This window comes from Rana temporaria, chromosome 2 (assembly GCF_905171775.1).
Source record: "Rana temporaria chromosome 2, aRanTem1.1, whole genome shotgun sequence".
Classification (NCBI taxonomy): Eukaryota; Metazoa; Chordata; class Amphibia; order Anura; family Ranidae; genus Rana; species Rana temporaria.
Genome location: NC_053490.1, coordinates 462,608,094 through 462,632,195, shown reverse-complemented (window position 1 = coordinate 462,632,195; position 24,102 = coordinate 462,608,094). Strand labels below are relative to the sequence as shown.

The window sequence follows — 24,102 nt, the reverse complement described above, 5'->3', positions numbered from 1 at the left end:
TGCCGTCGTAATTCCATACAGATGAACGGATTTTCCGATAGGAATTTTTTACGTCTTTCTATCTAAGTCCGTCGGAAATTCCATCGGAGATTCCGACCGTGTGTACGTGGCATAACACGCTGACCCCGACACTAATGCCAATTTAAAATACAAAACAAAAAATCCTGCCCAAAATATACTGATTCTGACCCTTACTTGACCCAAACCCTGGCACTGACCTTGATCTAGGTATTTTTTTTTATAATTTATTTTTTACAAACACTTATATTTTTACATTGTATCTTGCCTCTTCATTCACAGAAAAAGGTAACAACACTGTGGTAGCCAATCAGAGGCTACCACAGGGATCGGGTGACCAGAAATCCGGAGATCCATGGTCCGATCATTAGAACGGGCCCAGGGGTCCTCGGTTAGACCCCAGTCTCTGTGCTGGGAGATATGCATATATGTAGCCCCATGGAAAAAAGCACACTTCTGTGAGGCCGCATATATGTGTTACATCGGCATGAAGGGGTTAAGGATAGTGATCATATGGAGCCATTTATTGTCACATTGCTTGGCAATCGCCCAAATGACCCTGATCAAAAGTTACTATCCCCTGGAATGTTTGGAGCAGACTTACAAGGTGACACAGAACTGTCAGAAGACCTGCGTAACAAGGTAATTAAACTTTATAAAGATGGAAAAGGACAGAAAAATATATTCAAAAAGCCTTGAATATGACAGTCAGTACTGTTCAATCACTTAAGAAGTGGAAAATTTAGGGATATCTTGATACCAAGTCAAGGTCAGGTAGACCAAGAAAGATTGCAGCCATAATTACCAGAAAAATTGGTTGGGATACAAAGAAAAACACATAATTAACCTCAGGAAAATTACGGTGTGGTTGTTTCAAGGTGCACAATATGATAATACTTGAACAAAAATTAGCTGCATGGTCGAGTTGCCAGTAAGAAGCCTTTACTTCTCCAATGCTTCAAAAGTACCTGGTTAAAATATGGCCGACAACGCATCACAGCTTCTGGCACACTGCAATCTGGAGTGACGAGACCAAAATAGAGATTCATGGTCACAACCAGAAGTACTATGGGGTTGACCTACTAAAACTGGGAGTGCAAAATCTGGTGCAGCTCTGCATAGAAACCAATCAGCTTTCAGGTTTTATTTTCAAAGCTTAACTAAACAAGCTGAAGTTATAAGCTGATTGGCCACCATGCACAGCTGCACCAGATTTTGCACTCTCCAATTTTAGTAAATCAACTCCTATGTTTGGAGATGGCTCAACAAGGCCTATAGCGACAAGAATACCATCCCCATTGTGGTTCACTGATGTGGTTTTTTTTGGGGGGGGGGGGGGGGGGGTGAGCTCTTATGGCATTGGGAATCTTGAGAAAAACGTGTTGCATTCATCTTGCCATAAGTTATCAGAAAATACTGGCAGACAGTTTGCATTCTTCTGCATGAAAGCTGCACATTTTTGGGAGGAGTGTGCCTTTAACACTTTTTTTGCATGGTCTCTAATGGGAACACCATGCATGTGAATGTAGTGGCGGCAGTAAAGAAGGATTGGATATGTTCCACCTACACTAATGGTGCAGGTCAAAGCAATTTCACAATGTTGGCTGCAGGCAGAAGCAAAGATTACAATGGCACCCCACATCTTTCTGAACTCAGTTCTTGATGGGAATAACTGAGTTTGGTACAACAGAGTGACAACTTCAATTCCTAATAAAATCTTAACATTGCTGATCTACAAGCAACCACAATATTCAATAAAGAAATATCAGCGACAAGAAAATAAAAAGGAAAGTTCTTTTATTGTTTACATTTTCTTTTTATTTCAATCTTTTATTTTAAGACACATCAATGCTGTATTTTCCACTTGCATCAGTAATACAAAATGATCATGGTGGCAGTAACAGAGTCTAAAAATTACCAAGTTATTCAGGAAATTTGTTTAAAACCAGATTCATTCTTAATGGCACCTCCACATATCTAAAAACGCAGCGCGTTCGTGGGTGCTGGAACCACAGAGAAATGTTTCCACTATGTGATTTCTCTGCCACTGCATTTTAAAAATGGCGCAGGTTTTTTTTTTTTTTCACACTAGGAGCCTGGAAAGCATTGCACCCGATATTGCGGGGGCCATGCAGGACTCCAGCAGACTCGTCAATGTATCTGTCTGTTCGTACCTTGTACGAGCAGGCAGTTTCACTCTGACAGGAAGAGAAATTTAACTACCTAGAGTGCTCAACAGTGATAGTTCACTGAAAAATACAAGCCGACAGCCGCAAAGACTGTAGGTACTTGTAGTTTCTCATTCACAGAACTCTGTGAAGAAATTAATGACACGGCTTTCTGTAACTAGATGCAGGGGATTGGGGGGAAGCTGCAGGAGTGGAAGCATGTTACATGTTTAACACTAAAAATGGATGGAACATGTTCCCAAAGGTGAACTTATCCTTTAATTAATAAAGATCAATATCATTTAAAACCATGAGAGTAATGAAATTCAGTTATATTTCTCCATTATCTCATGATCATAGCTGCACCTACAGCAGAATCCACATCCTTTCCGTATACTACAGGAAAATAAAATGCTCTTTCCAACTCTTGCTGTAACACTGCATTTCGTGCCAAGGCACTACCACTTCCAATGATGCGCTTAATTCCAGCTTCCTTTAGCCTCTGGGATGGCAGCATAGAATGAATGTTTTCAATAAGCCCGTGGCACAGTGCTCTAGTGACATGACCTAGTGACAGGCTGGCAGGTGAGATGTTTGACACAGAAGCCACTCTGTCTGGAGCATGCCTCTCACCAAATAAAGTGGGACAGATCTGAAGTTGGGTCTCATGTTCAGATAGAGCAGCACTTATCAGCTTAGAATATATGGTGGAATCTGATGTTTCCAGACCTGTAAAAGGTAAAAAGGAAAAGATAATAAAATATTATTGTCTACCAATGTTTTATTCCTTCATCAGAATACAATTTGAAAAGATGTGTTGCTAATTGTGTTAAAAGTTACATAATTAAAGAGTTACTCAGGTTGAAAAAAGTCACTATTCCATCAAATTAAAAAAAAAAAAGCAAATACAAAACACCCATTATATACAATCCTATACCCACAGTTGATCCAGAGGAAGGCAAAAACAAAGCATGATCCAATTTTTTTCAGTGGGGGGAAAAATCCCTTCCTGATCCCCATGAGGCAGTAGGATATTTCTTGGGTCAACTACCTTTGTCGCCATTATCTCAAAATATTAATATTTTGTTATATTTTGTGCTTTTAGGAATGCATCCAGCTCCTGAAGGTTATGTGCCAATATTGACTGGTATTTGGAACTGTTCAGAACTCCCTCCACCTTGACTAAGGCCTCTGTTCCAGCTGAAGTAAGACAGCCCCAAAGCATGATGCTGCCGCTACCATGCTTCACGGTGTGTATGGTGTTCTTTTGGTGATGTACAGTGTTGTTTTTGCGCCAAACATATCTTTTGGAATTATGGCCAAAAAGTTCAACCTTGGTTTCATCAGACCATAACATATTTTCCCACATGCTTTTGGGAGACTTCAGATGTGTTTTTGCAAAATTTAGCCAGGCTCGGATGTTTTTCTTCATAAGAAAGTACTTGAAAAAAGTATTGGTACTTGTACTCGGTCTTAAAAAAGTGCAACACTACTTAAGATTATTAAAATATCACTAGATCACCAACCACAGGATGGACTGTGGGTGTCTATAGTAACGCAGTGCCACGTCCTAAAAATATTGAGACAACAAATGTTAAAAGGTTACAGAGGGTATGGAGGTCCGTGGGTAGAGCTGCAAGGCAGCAACTCTACCCACGGACCTCCATACCCGGTCGTTCCCATTATTGTCCTCTTGGTGATACTACATCAACGATACAACTTTTACAGTAACCTGCTTTGCCAAGTCTTACTCCAGATTCACCCCACAAGTTTTATGCTATATCTTCTTAACTTTAGATGGGTTTAAAACCATTTTGACATATCCAGCTTGCGTGCCACTTTTTACCATTCTGTGGCTACTAGATAGAACTGTCCTACTTTGAACACCAATGAGGCATTTTTGGAAGTCTAATAACTTATCAAGCACACTTTTTTCAAAAAGGTTTTACCTCCAAGTACATCCTGTTACATTGTATGAGGTACTACTAGCTCCCGAAAAAGCAGTCCCCGCGAAACATGTTGCGTCAACATTCGCCCTATTATTTATTATAGTCATACACGTCCCCTGTGAAATCTGATGACTTTTTCCGGACTTTTATTGGATTAATTTGTTGTCACTGCAGTTGCTACTGTAGTTTCTTTAAAGTTTATTTTATTGTTTTCTTTTTTAACCACTTCCATACAGGGCTGTTATACACACATCCATACCGGGCCTATTCTGGCACTTCTCTCCTACATGTACAAATCATCATTCTTTTGCTAGAAAATTACGCAGAACCCCCAAACATTATATATGTTTTTTAGCAGACACCCTAGGGAATAAAATGGTGGTCATTGCAATGTTTTATCTTGCATGGTATTTGCGCAATAATTTTTCAAACGCCTTTTTTTGGGGAAAAAATTGTTTCATGAATTAAAAAAATAACAAAACAGTAAAGTTAGCCCAATTTTTTTGTAAAATATGAAAGATTATGTTACACAGAGTAAATAGATACTTAAAATGTCACGCTTTAAAATTGCGCATACTCATGGAATGGCGCCAAACTTCGGTACTTAAAAATCTCCATAGGCAACGCTTTGAAATTTTTTACAGGTTACCAGTTTAGATTTACAGAGGAGATTCAGTGCAAGAATTGTTGCTGGCACTCTAACGCACGTGGCGATACCTCACATATGTGGTTTAAACGGTGTTTACATATGTCGCCGGAACTTACGTGTACGTTCGCTTCTGCTCGCGAGCTACCGGGGACAAGGAGTTTTAATTTATTTTTTTATTGTTTTATTTATTTTTTTACACTTTTTTTTGTATCACTTTTATTCCTATTACAAGGAATGTAAACATCCCTTGTAATAGAAAATGTGTGTGACAGGTCCTCTTTATGGAGAGATGCGGGGTCAATAAGACCCCACATCTCTCCTCCAGGCTGGAAAGCATGAGATCAGTGAAAAAAAAAATCATGATCAGTGTTGCTCACTAGCCGCAATCGCGGCTTTGTTTACTTACGGGTACCCGGTTGTGACGTCATCACATCGCGCCCGGGCCTCCGACGGTCATAGAGATGACTGGTGACCATCCTGCCTGCCCTGGACAATTCCTTCTCCGGGCCCCTGATGGCACGGAAGAGCCCGGAGAAGCACCGGATGGCGGCGGGAGGGGGGGGGGGCTTTGTTGACTGAATCACCAGGTAATAATAGAAAAAAGAAAGCCTAAAAAAAATAAAAAAAAATGCAGCCATCACATCTAGGAATTGGTAATCTGAAATATGATAAATGTTTACTTTTGGGTTGAATACTGCTTTAATACTCCTGAGAAGAAAAGTAACCGCTCAGATGAACCAAGGAACTTTTACTCACTGGATCCAAACCGTGGTTGCCGGCAATGCAATTAATGCAAAATTGAAGAGAAGAAGCTGGGACAGCCTCACTCCAAAAACGTTCCTTTTTATTAAAACTGGTCGAGAAACATCACACGCCACAGCTAACAATCAGGAAAAGGCAAACGCGTTTCGCACTGTGCTTCAGTGCTCATTCGTAGCTATGAATAAGCACTGAAGCACAGTGCGAAACGCGTTGGCCTTTTCCTGATTGTTTGCTGTGGCGTGTGATGTTCCTCGACCAGTTTTAATAAAAAGGAACGTTTTTGGAGTGCGGCTGTCCCAGCTTCTTCTCTTCAATTTTGCTTTAATACTCCTGGTGATACTTTGTGGAACGTCACTCCATTCTCTGACCCCTCCAGTCTTCTCCACACAGTTTATCTGAAAATGCATTTCTGCCCTGGAGCGTCCCCTGAGAGGCAATTAGCACCACCATTTATCCTGGTCAAACATGTCCATATTTACATGGCCCTAACTGAACCTTTCTTGGTATAATTTAATCCCCGAGCTGCCTCTACTTATGCATGCAGAAGAAGACAATAGAAGTAGAGAAAGAAACTATTCAGTTAACACAAATGCATATTTTCATATCCATAAAATAAAGAGTTTCACCACTAAAACCAATCATCCCTGTGAAGTATCCCAGAGGAAGTCTGTGCACTGAACAAACAAGCAACAGAGATACAATCCTCACAACAGCTAACGAGCCCAGGAAATTCAAGGAGTCTTCAGAAAATACATCATTTATATAATTGCGTTTGTTTCTTCTCATTTACCAGCAGATGTTCTGTTATTATGGAAGGATTCTATACAGAAGAAAGCCAAGTGCTAACCGTCATACTGAAAAAGGATAGACAGAGGAGGGGGTGCCATCTAAGTGTAATAAAAAAACGGTTTATTGGAGTGAAAGACTAATGGCAACTTATGCCGTGTACACATGATCAGTCCATCGGTTAACCGATGAAGCTGACTGATGGTCAGTCGTGCCTACACACCATCGGTTAAAAAAACGATTGTGTCAGAACACGGAGACGTAAAACACACGACGTGCTGAAAAAAAACGAAGTTCAATGCTTCCAAGCATGCGTCGACTTGATTCTGAGCATGCATGGATTTTTAACCGATGGACGTGCCTACTAACGATCGGTTTTGTTCTATCGATTAGGAATCCATCTGTTAAATTTAAAACAAGTTGGCTTTTTTTTAACCGATGGTTAAATAACCGATGGCGCCCACACACGATCGGTTTTGACCGATAAAAACGGTCCATCAGACCATTCTCATCGGTTTAACCGATTGTGTGTACGCGGCATTACACAAACAGTTAAAAGAACTCACTCATCAGTGGGTAAGTGCCTCTGGTGGTAATTATCAGAATAGCATGACACCTTGGTACAAACGAACACACTAGGTGGGCTGGTGGGTAACCATGTAGAGCCAAGAAGAAATGCCAGTTAAGGTGCAATAAATATTACTCTGAGTCTGGTGGACATCTTTTTGGTTTCTGCTTCCACCACCACAGACTGTTTTCTTTTGGATAACAAGGCTACAAGTTTTACAGAACAGACTCAAAGCTTCACATGCCAGAGCCAGCTGCTGACCGATGTGATATAACAAAAAATGAAATTTCTCATGTACCATGTAAGTTGTTAATTTACATGCACCTAATACTGCCTGTAGTTTACTGCACTTAGTCTGGCACCCTCTGGTGTGTCTTCTTGGCTCTACAGGTTACTGGGATGTCCTGTGCCACCTCACAATGCAGTGTGCCATGCCTGGGTGTCCAGTTGCCAGGCCTGAGTTCTGTGCTGTGGGAGCATACATTTACTAAAACTGGCCATACACGCTTTGAATTTCTCCCATCAGAGACATGAATTGATTTTCCCCCATCCATGCCAAGCAGCCTGGATAAAGGAATGTCAGCTGCCAGCTATTGTATTCAGCAGCTGCTGCCCAGCTAATGCTAAATACCTGAACAGTACTTGCAATCAAGGGCTGTTCGGTGAGAATTTTCAGATTGGCTCCTTTTTTGACAAAAGTTGACCGAAAACTTGTGGAAAGTGAAAAGTGGTTCTAAAGTTAAAACATTGCATTCCCTGCATTAAAGTAGAGAACACTTTACCACTTTTTGTGCTACCCATCCCCCCCAAACACTTACCTGAGTCCTCTATTGATCCAGTGATGTGCCTGGCTGCATATCCCCTCTCCCTGCTCTCACAGATTTCACTGAAAGCAGCAGGAACCATTGGCTCCTGCTATCTGTTAAATCTTGTGAGGAGGGAGCGGGGCCGAGCCATGCTATTAGTGTCTCTGGACGCACACAGCCCAGCTCAACAACACACATGTATAGGGGCTCTATAGTACACAGCTTGCTATGGGGACACACACAAAAGAAGAGGACAAGATAGCACCCGCGGGTGACCCCAGAAGAGTTGGTTAAGGGGCAGATCTATGCAATACTACTGCACAGAGCCGGTAAGTATAACATGTTTACAAATATAAAAAAACAAAACAATTGTCTCTACTACCCCTTTCACTTAATTTCAGGCTATTACTGCTGAGCAGTGTATGGCCTGCTTTACACAGAACTCCAGGAGAGAAGTGTAAGGCATGCAAATGCTGCCGACAGGGACTTTATTAACCATTTGCTTACTGGGCACATATACCCCCCTCCTGCCCAGGTGAAATTTCAGCTTCCGGCACTGCGTCGCTTTAACTGATAATTGCGCGGTCGTGCGATGTGGCTCCCAAATAAAGTTGATGTCCCTTTTCCCCACAAGTAGAGCTTTCTTTTGGTGGTATTTGATCACCTCTGCGGTTTTTAGTTTTTGCGCTATTAACAAAACAGCGCGACAATTTTGAAAAAAAAATACAATATTTTTTACTTGTTGCTATAATAAATAGCCCAATTTTTTTAAAAAAAAAACATTTTTTTTTCTCAGTCAAGGCCGATACGTATTCTTCTACATATTTTTGGTAAAAAAAAAAATTGCAATAAGCAACTGGTTTGCGCAAAAGTTATAGCGCCTACAAAATAGGGGACAGAATTATTATTTTTTATATATTTTTTTTTACTAGTAATGGCGGCGATTTGCGATTTTTATTGGGACTGCGACATTATGGCGGACACATCAGACACTTTTGACACATTTTTGGCACCATTCACATTTATCCTGCGATCAGTGCTATAAATACGCACTCATTACTGTATAAATGTGACTGGCATTGAATGGGTTAACACTAGGGGGTGAGGAAGGGGTTAAATGTGTACCCTGAATAGTGTTCTAACTGTGGGGGAAGGGGACTGACTGGAGGAGGTGACTGATCTGTGTCCCTATGTACAAGGGACACAGATCGGTCTCCTCTCTCCCTGACAGGACGCTTTCTCTGTGTGAGCTGGCAATGAGAGATAATCTCATATGTTTACATTTGAGATCATCTCTCATTGGCCGCACAGATCGCATACCAAACGGCCACTCCGATTGGCCGTTCACGGTGATCTGTGATTGGCTGTGTCTGAAGGGACACGGCCAGCACAGAATTTCCCCACTGCGCGCTCGGGAGCGCGTGCGGGGAACGAGCAAAGGGGCGGACGTCAAATGACGTCCTCCTGGATTTTCAGGTCCGCGCTGATGCCGTCATTCGGCTATAGCGCGGGCCTCAAGTAGTTAAAGCAAACTTGTTACTCTGCCCAGTTTGAGAAAGTATAGCTTCTATATAAAGGCTCAAATTATAGCTTATGTTTCTGGATTCATAACTAAATAGATATACGTGAAATCCTTGCAGTTTTTGAAGTGTATAATATAAATAAAATAACCTTTACCTAGCTCAGCAGTCCACTGGGCCAGCATTCTGACAAAGGAGGCAAACACATTTCCACCATTTAGGGAAGCAGCTACTGCTAGGTACCGATTGTTCATGTATGGAAAATAAGTCACGGCTTCTGCGGGTTTCGGGTGGTCTTCAGGCTGGAATCCCTCCGGCATACAGAACGTCAGCTGGGCAGAAGTGCTGATATTGAAGACTTTTGGAATAAAAGGAATATGAAGATTGAACGATGAGAGCAAAAAGATAAGTAAAATAAAAAAGTATAACGTGAGCTAAAATGCAGCCTGTGTACAGATAAAAGATAAGCAACTGATACAGCTGGAGGGACACTCATATTGTTCTAAAGCCCCCCCAAAAGATTGAACAATTTTCCTTTTTTTAAGTAAAAAAATAAATGTTTATTATTAGCAAGCAACTATTTTGGCCTATTTAAAAAAAAAAAAAACAATGACTTTCTAATATATTAACTTCCTTCAACACCAGGGCCATCATTAGCACTGGGGTACCTGTAGAGCCTGAGAACCACCATAAGTTCCAAGTTCATCAGCATGGGTACCTAATATGGCAAACAATACTGTGATGCTGAAGATTCGGATTCATTTGCTCTGACTAAATAACAATGGGCCAAATCCTCAAAAGGGATACGCAGGCGGAACTGCTGTTCAGCCTGCGTATCCCTGTGCCTATCTTTGGAACTGATCCTCAGAAGCAGTTTTCCAAAGATAGGCAGAAGATCCGACATCTGTAAGAGACTTACACTGTCGGATCTTAGGATGCAGTACCGCATCCGCCGCTGGGGGCATTTCGTGTCGAAATGCCGCCTAGCGTATGCAAATGAGGACTTACGGAGATCCACAAAGCTTTTCAGCTTTGTGTTTTCTGCGTAAGTTTACGTTTGCATACGTAAAATTAGTTCTGCTTTTACAAAGTGTAAACTAGTTACACCATGTAAAAACCTTTTTTTCGATCGCCGCGATTTTTTTTACATTTTGAATTTTTTTTTTCGGCGCGTAACTTTTTTTTTACCCGACGCAACTTTATTGTCCCATCGCAATCCACAAAGCCCGGCGTAACGTAATTTCGCGCGCTGCCCGTCGGGAAAATTACGTCACGAGCATGCGCAGTACGGCCGGCGCGGGAGCGCGCCTCATTTAAATTGTCATCGCCCCCTGCAGAAGAGGACCGCCTTGCGCCGGAGACATTTAAGTTACACGGCCTGAAATTTCTAGGTAAGTGCTTTGTGGATCGGGCACTTAGGTAGAAATTTTAAGTCAGTGTAACTTAAATGGGAAAAGATAAGTTAGGCAGGATCTTTGAGGATTTGGCCCAATGTACCCAGGCAAACCACAGAAGTGCAGCTCATGGGACTTTGCAGAGCCTTTTGTGTTCTGCAAACCGTCAGCTGATAATCACCGACATAAGGCATTACTAACAAACAGATCTGACATTATAAACAGTATTTATCACAGACATAGGGACCTAAAAGAACTAATATTTTCCAAACACAATACACTTACTATTATCATGGCAGATTGGACAGTTATATATCTAATAACCCGGGGCATAGGGCAAAAACAGGTCCCAATGACTACTGGCGTTCAAACGTTACTGACAGAAACCGAGAAACTGCAGTTGATAACTTCCTTGAAAGATAGTTGTCTGACTTCACTGCCATGGCACAATCATGGAAATCAGAAACTTCAGTGTGAAGACAATCCCTAATCTGCATAAGATCCACTTCCAGACACAAAATAAAATAAGCCGCTCTCCATTGAAAACCTCATGTACATTTATTAAAGTATTCCAAGCTGATCCACCTGTTCCACAAGAACTAACGCATTTTACTTCACCCAGAACTTTTTTGTATATTGAATAAGCTCTGGATGAAGTGAAGCGTGCATCATATAAAAAAAAGGAAGGGCGCACCAACCTTGCGCATTACCAAAAATTTTAAAGAAGGTAAAACAGCAATGGTTGTACTCGCATACAAACTTGGTAAAGATGCATATCATAGCAATAGTGAGTGGGGACCCTTAGGTCTATGGTTGGATCTATGGCTTTGGTTCCAGCCATAGATCCAAGATTCCCGCTCGCCATTGCTGTTTTACCTTCATTAAAATTATTTTTTGTAATGCACAACAGCAATGGTTATACTTGCATACAAACGTTGTAAACATGCATATCAAAGCAACAGCAATTGCGAGCGGGGACTTTTAGATCTATGGCTGGAACCAAAGCCATAGATCCAACCATAGACCTAAGAGTCCCCGCACGCTATTGCTGTTGCTATGATATGCATCTTTACCACGTTTGTATGCGAGTATAACCATTGCTGTTTTACCTTCATTAAAATTATTTTTGGTAATGCACAAGGTCAGTTGCGCCCTCCCTTCTTTTTATATGTTTCAGTTCCATGGACACCCATTGTTCTGAGGAGGGCAGCAAGGCCATTGACATCCCATACAAAAAGATTGACTGCACCACACATCCCTAGACCCAGCACCCGAGTGCAGGAGAATTGTTTTGCGTCTGGAGTGAAAAGTGTTACAGCTTGTGGGATAGCTGGGTCGATTTGTGATTGGAATACTTCAGTAAATGTCCTCAATGTTTTTAATGGAGAGCATTTCTTTTGTTGTGTGTTTGGGAGTGGACCTAATGGAGCGGCAAGCGACTGCCGGAAGATTGAACCCATTGTCAGAGGGGTAAAGTGGTGGTAAGCCTTTAGCCAGACAGGACACTTTGCGGTATATGGATCCTAATCTGCATACTTGTTATGGGTAGTGTCTCAAAGTATTAAAGCCTATAGATCAGCATAGCCACTGCAGAACTGGCATGTTCAAAAGAAAAAGCCATCTGTAACACACTCCTATCCCCCCACTGCATGCTTCTCAGTAAGTAAAGAATGTATAAGAACTACATATGAAAAGTAGCAAAAAAATGGAATGCAACATCCACTGGGGTTGACACATAAGCCTCTGAATCAGGGCAGATAGACCTGAAATTAATAAATGGAGAATACAGTGAAGCATCATAAGAGATGTATGGGGGCCGTCATTGCTAAAATCTTTTTGGAAATGCTAGTTGTCTGGTTGTGCCTGACTGAAAAATGTTTACGTCATGAACTTAGAACAAGCATGCTTTAAATCAGTGGTTGCCAACCAGTGGTCCGCGGACCACTGATGATCCACGAGAACATTTTGGTGGTCCCCGGGGGTTCTGCCGCAAATCCACATTGTGGCAGATGTATACCGCTCAGTGTTGATCCCAGTGTTGTTCTCAATACACACTTAGTCAATACTGTTAGCGCCCATTAATACCCCGATGCCTCCTCTGCAGTTCCAGCTTCAGTGAACTCAGAGGGAGGTGCCGGGAGTACTACAGAGAGCTGGAGGTAAAGAAGGAGGGGACTTCCAAAGGCAGCGCTAACCACAGACTGTGGCTGGATAAGGAGGTGGGATCCAATGATCAGTCTGCGTAGGGCAGCAGTGTGATGCAGAGTGCAGGGGGGGGGGCAGAGAACCGGAGAATTGTGTGTATAAGGAAGCAGTGTGATCCAGAGGGAGGGGAGCAGAGCATTGTGTGTATAAGGCATGTAAAATTCATGTTAGTGGTCCGCGGGATTCAAAATGGTGAATTTAGTGCTCCATGAGGTCCAAAAGGTTGGCGACCACCGCTTTAAATGAATCAAAATTCAATATCTCTATACCTGTTTCAGGTCAGTATCTCATAAGAATTGAAGCCAAAACATGACAGCCAGGTAACTAGAAATCTCAAAAGGCTGATCCTGGAAAATACAGCCAACACAATGAGGCAGTGATCTTATCATTCACTAAATCATGGGTGCTCAACCTTAAGTCCTCCAGCTGTTGCAGAACTACAATTCCCATCATGCCTCTGCCTTTGGGAGTCATGCTTGTAACTGTCAGTGACTTGCAATGCCTCATGGGACTTGTAGTTCTGCAACAGCTGGAGGGCCACAGGTTGAGCACCCATGCACTAAATATAGGAAAGTGTGATAATATTTCACATTCAATTCAATAGAAGCACAAAATGTGTATGATATGGGCCTATGAGATCAGTTTAATAAAGAGCCAATGATCCTAATGACACAAGTATGATTTTTCCAGGAATCTAAGTGCAGCCATTTAGGTACCAAGCCAGATGCCATCATGCTAAAACACACAACACTCCATGTATCGGATGGTCATTAAGTGGATTGCTGTGGACATTGATGCAGCTCAGTACATGTGGCTAGTAAAGTGACATCTTGGCATGCTGCCATTGCTTCAATGAAAATAAATGGTTAATGATGTCAGGCAGATAAACATCTGTGCTGTGTCCCTTGTAATTACCACACTTAGCTTTTACAGAATTAATTTCATAAATTAAAAAAATGCTGTGACTGGAAGAAGCTTCTGTATCCTGGGGGAGCTTCCGAGTTGCAAGTATAATTCTGCTATTAGTGACCATACACAGTTCTGTGCTGGACAGCTGCCATGTCCGACTTACATTAATACAGTGGCACTATAAAAAGGAGGATACAGATAATATTAGAAAAAAAAAAAAAAGAATAAAAAAAAAAAAAAAAAGTTACACTTTTTTTTTACTTTACCATTAAAAAATAAATAAACATTAAACCTGCTAATGTTAAAGATGATGTAAAACCGAGTAAATTGATACCCAACATGCTTTAAAATTGCACACTCGTGGAATGGCACCAAACTTTGGTACTTAAAAATCTCCATAGACGATGCTTTAAAATGTTTATAGGTTACCTGGTTAGAGTTATGCCACGTACACACGATCGGTTCATCCGATGAAAACGGACCGATGGATTTTTTCATCAGATATCCGATGAAGCTGACTTTCATCAGTCTTGCCTACACACCATCAGTTAAAAATCCGTTGTGTTAAAACACAACGACGTGCAGAGAAAAATGAAGTTCAATGCTTCCGAGCATGCGTCGACTTGATTCTGAGCATGCGTGGATTTTTGACCGATGGATTTCCCCACAGACCATCGTTTTTTTCTATCGGTTTTTTAACCATCAGATAATTTTAAAACAGGTTCTAAGTTTTTTCACCGATGGGGAAAAAAAACGATGGGGCCCACACACGATCGTTTTCATCAGACGAACCGATCGCGTGTACGCGGCATTAGAGGAGGTCTTGGGCTAGAATTGTTGCTTTTGCTCTAATGCACGCAACAATACATCACATGTGTGATTTGACCACCGTTTACATTTGATTGACAGCAGCGGGAGCCAATGGTGAACCAGAGACAGCGACTGGAGCTGCTGTGCTCATCCCCATTGCTGAAACGATCAGCTCAGGTAAGAAAAAGGGAGGCCCTGAGGGGGGGGGGGGGGGGTGTACTGCACAAAAGGTTTTCCAACTTAATGCATAAAATGCATTAAGGTGAAAATCCGTGAGGGTTTGCAACCCCTTTAAGCTTTGACAAAAAAAAAAAATGGAAGTTGATTTGTTTATATGCACCAGATATTGTACTCTCCAGTTTTAGTAAATCAAACCCAATGTTTCATGTATAGATAGTAAACAATACTTTCCTATTTTCACTCATTTATAGTAGCAAAAGCAGTGCATCAGAACCAACAATGCTGGCTTGACAGCATTGGAAACTAGTGTATAGCTTGTAACAAGTCTTGCAGGAGGTCAGCCACTGAGCCTGTTCTCCCCATACCTGAAATTTGGACAGAATTATGCGTGACTTACGTATGCGTATGCTTCTGTGCGCGAGCACGCTTTAAATTTTTATTTGTGTTATTCTTTATTTCACTTTTTTTTTTTACACTTTCTCTTTATTGAAAAAATATAAACATCCCTTGTAATAGCAGTAGTTTGTGACAAGTCCTCTTTATGATGAGATGTGGGGTCAATAAGACCCCACATCTCTACTCCAGGCTAGAAAGGCTGAGATGAAAAAAAAAAAAAACTCTCTCTGCCTTTCCAGCCGCGTCCTCAGCTTTGTTTACTTCTGCTGGCTGGGACGTGACGTCATAACGACACAACTGGGCCTCCGAGGGTCATAGAGATGACTGGGAACCATCTGGTCACCGGAAATCTCTATGCTCAACTTCCGGCGGTGAACGATTTGTTCTAAGGCTCGCCAATCGCAGGGCGGGGGGACGTCCCCTCCCACCACCTGTAGGAATGATCAAGCAGCTGAACTGCCGCTATGATTGTTCTTACGGTGCACACAATGGCTGGCTGAAAGAGATGACATCTGGATGATGTCTGTAGCTGCAGGCATCATTCAAATATTCCCACTCAAAGTCCAGGACATCATATGACGGCCTATGGGCAGGAAGTGGTTAATAAACACAAAACCGAGTGGAACTCCGCTTTAATCACTCCTTCAGCAACCCCCAGCTTTTCAATCTGGCACCTGCATGCACTAAGCAATAGTTTATTAAGCCTCTGTCAGTACCTGCATCTGTGCTCTCAGTTGCAGAAGAAAAGACCGAGCACTGGAAGTCTCCCAGTGACACTCCAACCTCTGTCCCTTGTGGAATTCCACACCAGTCATACAAAGATTTCCCTGCTAAGCACCCGGCATCTACAACAGGAGGTAGAAGAGAAATTGGAAAGCCCCGTTCTTTTAATCTAAAACAAAAGAATAGAAAAGCTCTAATTCTTCATTTCTAAAAATGAAAAATATAAATCATTTTACAGACACTACTAAAGTTACAAAAATAAACTTAAATCGAGTTAATATTTTAAGCCCATGTCAGTTATGACAGGGCTCGACAAATCCCGGTCGACAAATCCCGTTTTTTTTTGTGAGCTGGCGCCATCTGGTGGTGAGCCATTGGTATTACAAGTTATTACCATCAGATGTGTAAGCTGGCGCCATCTGGTGGTGGCCGTTGGTATTACAAGTTAAGCATTACAAGTTAAACAGCAATTCTAATGTAATTTTTCACTATTTTTCACTATTTTCACTGCCATCTTCTTCCCTCTAATTATAACCCCCAAACATTATATATATTTTTTATCCTAACACCCTAGAGAATAAAATGGCGATCGTTGCAATACTTTCTGTCACGCTGTATTTGCGCAGCGGTCTTACAAGCGCACTTTTTTGGGAAAAAATTACACTTTTATTAATTAAAAAATAAGACAACAGTAGTTATTCCCATTTTTTTTTATATTATGAAAGATAATGTTATGCCGAGTAAATTCATACCCAACATGTCACGCTTCAAAATTGCGTCCACTCATGGAATGGTGACAAACTTTTACCCTTTAAAATCTTCATTAGACGTTTACATATGCGGGCGCTGCTCACGTATGTGTACGCTTCTGCGCGCAAGCTCGTCGGGACGGGGTTCGTTTTCTGGCTCCTAACTTTTTTAGCTGGCTCCTAGATTCCAAGCAAATTTGTCAAACCCTGAGTTATGATATCGGTTATGCTCTAGAAGAATGAATGACATAGGACTTGTCCTTATTGGTGGCTTTACCACTTTCAGTGATACAAAGCAGTTTTACAAGGGTCCATAATGAGAAAAGCCTGCAAGTACATGGATACCCCATTTGAGTTTTTAAGAAAAAAGAAAAAACAAGAGCACTGAAGAGCGACCTACGTCACTGTGGGCCACAGCCTATGGACAACGTCACTTACTAACTTGAGTTCTTCAGTGGGCACTATATATGGGATGGCCTGGGTAAAAGGTATGCTGCTAATCCCATAATGATTAAAATTAATGTTATCCTTTACAGCTATGGCTAGGGGGTGGTTTAGTGTAAGTAGATGGGCTTTATTGTAAAGGCAGTGGGGTTGATTTACTAAAACTGGAGAGTACAAAATCTGGTGCAGCTGTGCATGGCAGACAAATTTCTTCCAATTTTAGCTTGTTCAATTAAAGTGATTGTAAAGGTAAGTTTAAAAATAAAAATATAAATAACAAACATGTTATACTAACCTGCTCTGTGCAAGGGTTTTGCACAGAGCGGCTCCGATCCTCCTTTTCTGGGGTCCCCGACAGCGTTCTTGGCCCCTCCTCTTCTCGAGTGCTCCCATGGACAGCCACTTTCCATGGGGGCACTCCCAAGTCATGCTGCTGTATCCATTGACAGGACTCGGTCCCGCACCCCGTCTCGCTGGATTTGATTGACAGCAGCGGGAGCCAATGGTGAACCCGAGACAGCGACTGGAGCTGCTGTGCTCATCCCCATTGCTGAATCGATCGGCTCAGGTAAGAAAAAGGGAGGCCCTGAGGGGGAGGGGGGGGGGGTGTACTGCACAAAAGGTTTTCCAACTTAATGCATAAAATGCATTAAGGTGAAAATCCGTGAGGGTTTGCAACCCCTTTAAGCTTTGACAAAAAAAAAAATGGAAGTTGATTCGTTTATATGCACCAGATATTGTACTCTCCAGTTTTAGTAAATCAAACCCAATGTTTCATGTATAGATAGTAAACAATACTTTCCTATTTTCACTCATTTATAGTAGCAAAAGCAGTGCATCAGAACCAACAATGCTGGCTTGACAGCATTGAAGACTAGTATATAGCTTGTAACAAGTCTTGCAGGAGGTCAGCCACTGAGCCTGTTCTCCCCATACCTGAAATTTGGACAGAATTATGTGACACCTTATTTTGCATGGCATCCAACTGTAGGTTTAGTTTATACTGTGAGATCATGCTACAGGCCTACTTTTAACAGCTTATAATGCATGGTATCTCTCTGCAGCATTAGTTTACATTGTATATACATAGTACAGGTATATTAATGCTTTATAAGCCTGCAGAATATTAAAGCGGAGCTCCGCTGAAAAAAATATATTAAAAGCCAGCAGTTACAAATATTGCAGCTGCTGACTTTTAATGTTAGGACACTTACCTGTCCTGGAGTCTAGCGCTGTCCGCAGCAGAGGACGAGCAATCGCTCGTCACACTCTGCTGCCCCCCCCGCCATCCTCAGTGAGGGAACCAGGAAGTGAAGCGCTACACCTGCCGATTGGCTCCCGCTGTGTACTGGGAGCCGAGTGTTCTCAGAACACAGCGGTGAGGGGGGGGGGGGACGACTCAAGGTGACGTCATGCCCGCAGTCTGCCCGAGACTGTGTGGCTGGAAGTGGGTGCAAATACCTGTCTTTAGACAGGTATCTGCATCCCCCTCCTCCTGAAAGGTGTCAAATGTGACACCGGAGGGGGGAGGGTTCCGATCAGCGGGAGTTCCACTTTAGGGTGGAGCTCCGCTTTAAGGAGCCAGCGCAGCTTCTCGTAATCAACTGGATTCCTGATGTCAAACACAGTTAACAAACATGCTTGGCATGGTGGATATAAACAACAACCTTGCTTTTCTCAGTAATAAGTCCTTTAATTCTAGAAGAGTCTGTTGCAATCTTTTAGAAATAAAAAGGAATTACCACTTCAAACGCTACACTCCTCGGTTCTAATATAATAAATCACTTACATGTCAACATTCCAAGTTTTGGTCCTGGTGTTAAAGTATCCCCAACTAGCTGCATTCTGAACAGACATCACGGGTGTCTTCATCCCGCACAGCATAGAAACAACATAGTCCTGGATTGTCCCTGCTGCGTCGTATTCACAGAGAAAGTCTGGTCTGTCCAATAGTGGAAAAGTGTCAAATGAATAAAGAGCATACAAATACTAAAAGGTTGTAGACATTTCATACACACATTTATATTTATTAAAGTTAAAGTTTAGTTAGGAAAATTCTTACATAATTACCTTGTCTATCTTGTACCAATGTAAGTATGTATGTACCAATGTGAACCAAAAAACCTGGTATGAGAGCCGCTTAGGCTAGGGAAGGGGTGCCAGTCCACTGCTGTGAAAGCTGGCTGGGGTGGGCACTCGTCCCAGCTCCAAATGTCAATATGTAAAAATGTGGATATCCCATTAGCCACACATCTAAACAAACCCGCTTGTGGTGGAATGTGGCAACCTCAGCCTGGGCTCCCGCCAGGCCACGCCCCCGATATGCATTTAGTATTGTCATGGAGCTTAATATGATGGGTGGAGCTAAACACATTGGGGGCGTGACCTGGCAGGAGCCCAGGCTGAGGTTGCCACATTCCACCATGAGCGGGTTTGCTTCGATGTGCGGCTAAATGAACATCCACATTTCTACACATCTAAGTACCAGACCAGTGGGATCCCCATGGAAGCTGCAAATCAGTGTGGCAGGCATTGATACCACAGTGATGTCCAATCGCTTCTGGGTCCCACACAGAGTGGCTGCCCCACTGCATTGTGAACACAGGAGGTTGCGTGCTCAGCACGGGGTAATGCAAAGCATTCTCTGATTGGATGAGGTGGAGCTGTGACATCACAATCACCATCTCACACCCTAAAGAACACTTTGCATTCACTGAGAAAATGCTAAATATTCTCTGAAATGTGCCAGCTGCTTCTGCTCTTTCCATACAATATAACAATTCAGTGCATTATATCTGTCAGATTTAGCCGACTCTATGAATGGCCACATTTACTGCAGAATGGACTACCAGCAGCTGGGAGGAGAAGTGCCCGGCAGCCTAATCTACCTGTACACTAATTCAAAGTGTCAGAGTGAAGCTTTTAAAAGTACCGTATTTATCGGAGTATAACACGCACTTTTTTCCCCTTAAAATCAGGGGAATCCTGGGTGCGTGTTATACGCCGATCCCCGCTGTCTGTGAGGGGAAGAGGAGCGAGCGCCGCCGATATACACATAGCCGAGTGTACTGTGTACTCGGCTAGGCTCGGCTCCGCACGCAGTCACGCCCAGTCCCGCCATTGGACTTGTGTTATGTCCATCATAGGAGCTTGGGCAAGGGGCGGGACTGCAAGAGGAGCCGAGTAAAGCCGAGTACACAGGACATCCGGTTCTGTCTATCTCTGCGCCACGGCGGTAATTTTAAATGTTCAAGGTGCAAGGACACTGGGCAAGGCTGCATGGACACTGGGCAAGGCTGCATGGACACTGGGCAAGGCTGCATGGACACTGGGCAAGGCTGCAGATGGACACCGATCATTCTGCAACGATGGACAAGGCTGCAGATGGACACTGATAAGGCTGCATTGATGGGCATTTAAATGTAAGTTTTTATCCTTAAACTTCCCTCCTAAAAGTTTTTTTCCTTAAAATTCCCTAAACTTGGGGTGCGTGTTATACGCCGATAAATACGGTAAATATCCTGATAAGAACTAGACACTACAATACATACTCAAAGCTTTAACATAAGGATCTTTACTTTAGCCATAGGACTGCAACTTTCAAATCTCACTGGAGTCAGCTGAAAGTAACTGTCAATGAAAATAAAGATCCATATGCTGGTTTGTGGACTGAGCCTTATGCTTGCTTTACCTTTATTAGCCAGACAAGCCTCCTCTGTGTGCCTCTCTGATTTATTTAGACTTTATTGGAGCTTCATATTATATGACTTCTAGACTAAGCCCCACTTAGCTGAACCTTCAACGTATGAAGTCTGTCATCGCCTTTGAGAACGTCAAATGACGAAACGCGTCAGGTGACCTAGACAGACGCTCATACACTCGCTCACATACTGCCTGTCAGCACGCTATCTGCCTCAGCTGATCACTGCTCTAGTACATACGGGCGCCAAGGGAGGATTTCAAATTGGCTATCCCAGCAGTGAAGCAACTACTAACAGCGGAGAGCAGAGTGCTAGGGCAACTTGTGGCTCTTTGTTTTTTCTTTTTCTTTTTCTTTTAATTATTCAATTTTTTTATTCTGTGCTTGTTTTTAAATACATTGTTCGTTGGAACTCCCTTTGCGCAGGGATCCACTTGGACATTTTATTCCAACTGATCAACAATTGTTTTCCCTTTTTTTAAATAAATTACTTTGTTGGGTATATCCTAACACTATCAAAACGTATTACACTATGCGTTCCTTCTTTTTATTTTTTACTTAATGAATGATCCCACGTGAGCATCTGAAAAACCATTTCAAGCACCCCGTGATCCCTGGAATAAGGAGACACTCGAGGACTGATCGCAGGAAACCATCATCTTGCAGGTATCGAGGTACCACCACCACCCGCTTTTTGCCCCCTGGGGGGTGACGACATCTGGTGAGTGGGGACCCATGTGGGGAAGCACTGCTGTCACTATTATTTCAAAGCACGTTAATGGCACTTCAAGTCACCAGCTAATTGAGGGTTAACCCGATTGAAGAAACGTTAACCTATGACTGTCTTATTTTGTTTAATAATTGTGTTGGCCTTTAAGCCTTTGGAGTAATCCTTCACTTTTACCTATTTTTTTCACTGAAGTTGCAAAGAATAATTGTATATATATGAATTTTTTTTTTTTTTTTATCATTCATATATTTCTACTTATTAACTTTTACACATTGGATTTTTTTGTGAGGACTTGCACTAACTCTCAATTTCCTCGCAATACTTGTTGCACTATTTGTATTGATACCCTTTTTTTCCTTGCTACTAAATGTTGCAATATAATATTATTATTTCTAATGGTAGTAGACACCTAAAATAAGAACACATTTTATATATTCACTATACAGGGCGGTTAGTGCCCCTTTGTTACCTCGCCACAACACAGAGGACATCTAATATATACATATATATATATACACATTCTAGCTCATTAGAATTGTTTTTTTTTAAAAAGCACTTCTCACCATTCACCTGCGATTATTACCTGCCCCCTGAGATCGGTGTTTTTACCTCATAGAAGGTGTATATTTATTCCAGCTTTGTTTTGTTTTATTTTGTTTCTGGCAACTAGAAACATTTATATCTCTAAGTGACAATATATTTTAATCAGCTGTCTATTGGATAACATAGACCATTAGGCATCTGAATAATAGATCCTACAATAGGACACTCCCACACTAATCCTCTCTGATAAAGTTTTACTATTGCCATCATCAAATAGGGTATCTGAAGGATCGTGCTTCCTATTAAGGAGGTCCATCGGATTGGATCTTTCCTGTTAACAGATTACCCAACACCTGTGAACACACAGAAACTTGGAACACCTAAGGGTGACCCATTTTGCAGCGCCATTATCCCAATCTTTTCTACATCTTTTTTGATCTCATCACTGAGGTTTTTTAGGGAGGCAGCAGCATCTAATTTACATCCTAAGCGCGGATCCCTTCCTATTTTTCAATAACAATGCTCTAAATGTCAACAGAGGCACTCTTATCGGACAAGTAGATGGTAACTGGCATGATTTAGCCCTAAAATCAAGGAAGCATAGCCTTATGTAACAAACTGCCAGACACAGTAGCAGATGTCTTATGGTGTCTGCTATAAAGCAGGGATTTAAAGTCTATTTGAACCCTTACCTTGTAAGACAGACCATTCCATTTAAAATACAAAATAAAAGGCAAAACATTTGTGTATATTGAATATATTTTAAATATTATTAATACTTTTTTTTCCTTATAAGTGATCACATAACCTCTGTTCTCAGCTGCATATGGAACTTGGAGGGGTGGGGGTGGAGAAATAGCAGCACACTAATCTTCCCAGTAAATGGCTGGGCAAGGGGGGGGGGGGGGTCAGCACTAGTCAAACCACTGAAGGACAGGCAGGTTGTTTACTCAGCACAGCCACAAAACTGACCATGCTGGGAAGGATGTGCTTGGTCAGTTTAAAATCGCAAAGCAGGGGGACTGGCGGGGTAACCAGGTATTTCACACAAAGAAAAAAATCAAAGAGAACAGTACATTTTAAACACAAGTACATGCTACAACACACATCAGGAATATGAAATGTTGGGGTAGCATATTACATAGTAGGCGAGGTTGAAAAAAGACACAAGTCCAACCTATGTGTGTGATTATATGTCAGTATTACATTGTATATCCCTGTATGTTGTGGCCGTTCAGGTGCTTATCTATTAGTTTTTTGAAACTATCGATGCCCCCGCTGAGACCACAGCCTGTGGAAGGGAATTCCACATCCTTGCTGCTCTTACCGTAAAGAACCCTCTACGCCAGGGGTCTCAAACTCAAATTACCTGAGGGCCACAACACAAGTTTTCATCCTATGGGGGGCCGCATGCAAACTTTCAAACTTCAAAAACAGTACTGGTGTCAGCAGACGCATTATTAACCCCTAGTATTGGTGTCAGCAAACACATTATTAACTCTGACCACTGCACTGCACATGGACCATTACACTGCACATGTACCACTACTCACGGACCACTATACACTGACCTCTACACTGCATACTGACCACTACACTGCCGACAGACCACTACACTGCCGACAGACCACTACACTGCCGACAGACCACTACACTGCCGACAGACCACTACACTGCCGACAGACCACTACACTGCCGACAGACCACTACACTGCCGACAGACCACTACACTGCCGACAGACCACTACACTGCCGACAGACCACTACACTGCCGACAGACCACTACACTGCCGACAGACCACTACACTGCCGACAGACCACTACACTGCCGACAGACCACTCACCATCAGGGCACAGCACATCAGGGTACAGCACATCAAGGCACAGAGCCCAGAAAATCAGGGCACAGCACATCAGGGCACAAGGCACAGCACATCAGGGCACAGGGTACAGCACATCAGGGCACAGGGTACAGCACATCAGGGTACAGGGCACAGCACATCAGGGTACAGGACACAGCACATCAGGGTACAGGACACAGTGCACATCAGGGTACAGGACACAGTGCACATCAGGGTACAGGACACAGTGCA

The 24,102-nt window shown here is 42.4% G+C and overlaps 1 protein-coding gene across 1 annotated transcript in view; it reads right to left on the bottom strand.

Moving 5' to 3' along the window:
* Positions 1-1,800: 1,800 nt before the first annotated feature.
* Positions 1,801-24,102, bottom strand: part of SHPK (sedoheptulokinase) — a 35,103-nt gene continuing 12,801 nt past the window's right edge. The window contains exons 4-7 of the mRNA XM_040338635.1: positions 18,826-18,978; positions 15,837-16,012; positions 9,384-9,584; positions 1,801-2,915 (exon numbers count right to left, since the gene is read on the bottom strand). Of these exons, the coding sequence (XP_040194569.1) occupies positions 2,530-2,915; positions 9,384-9,584; positions 15,837-16,012; positions 18,826-18,978 (916 nt within the window). The 3' untranslated portion in view covers positions 1,801-2,529. The remainder of the gene's footprint in view (positions 2,916-9,383; positions 9,585-15,836; positions 16,013-18,825; positions 18,979-24,102) is intronic.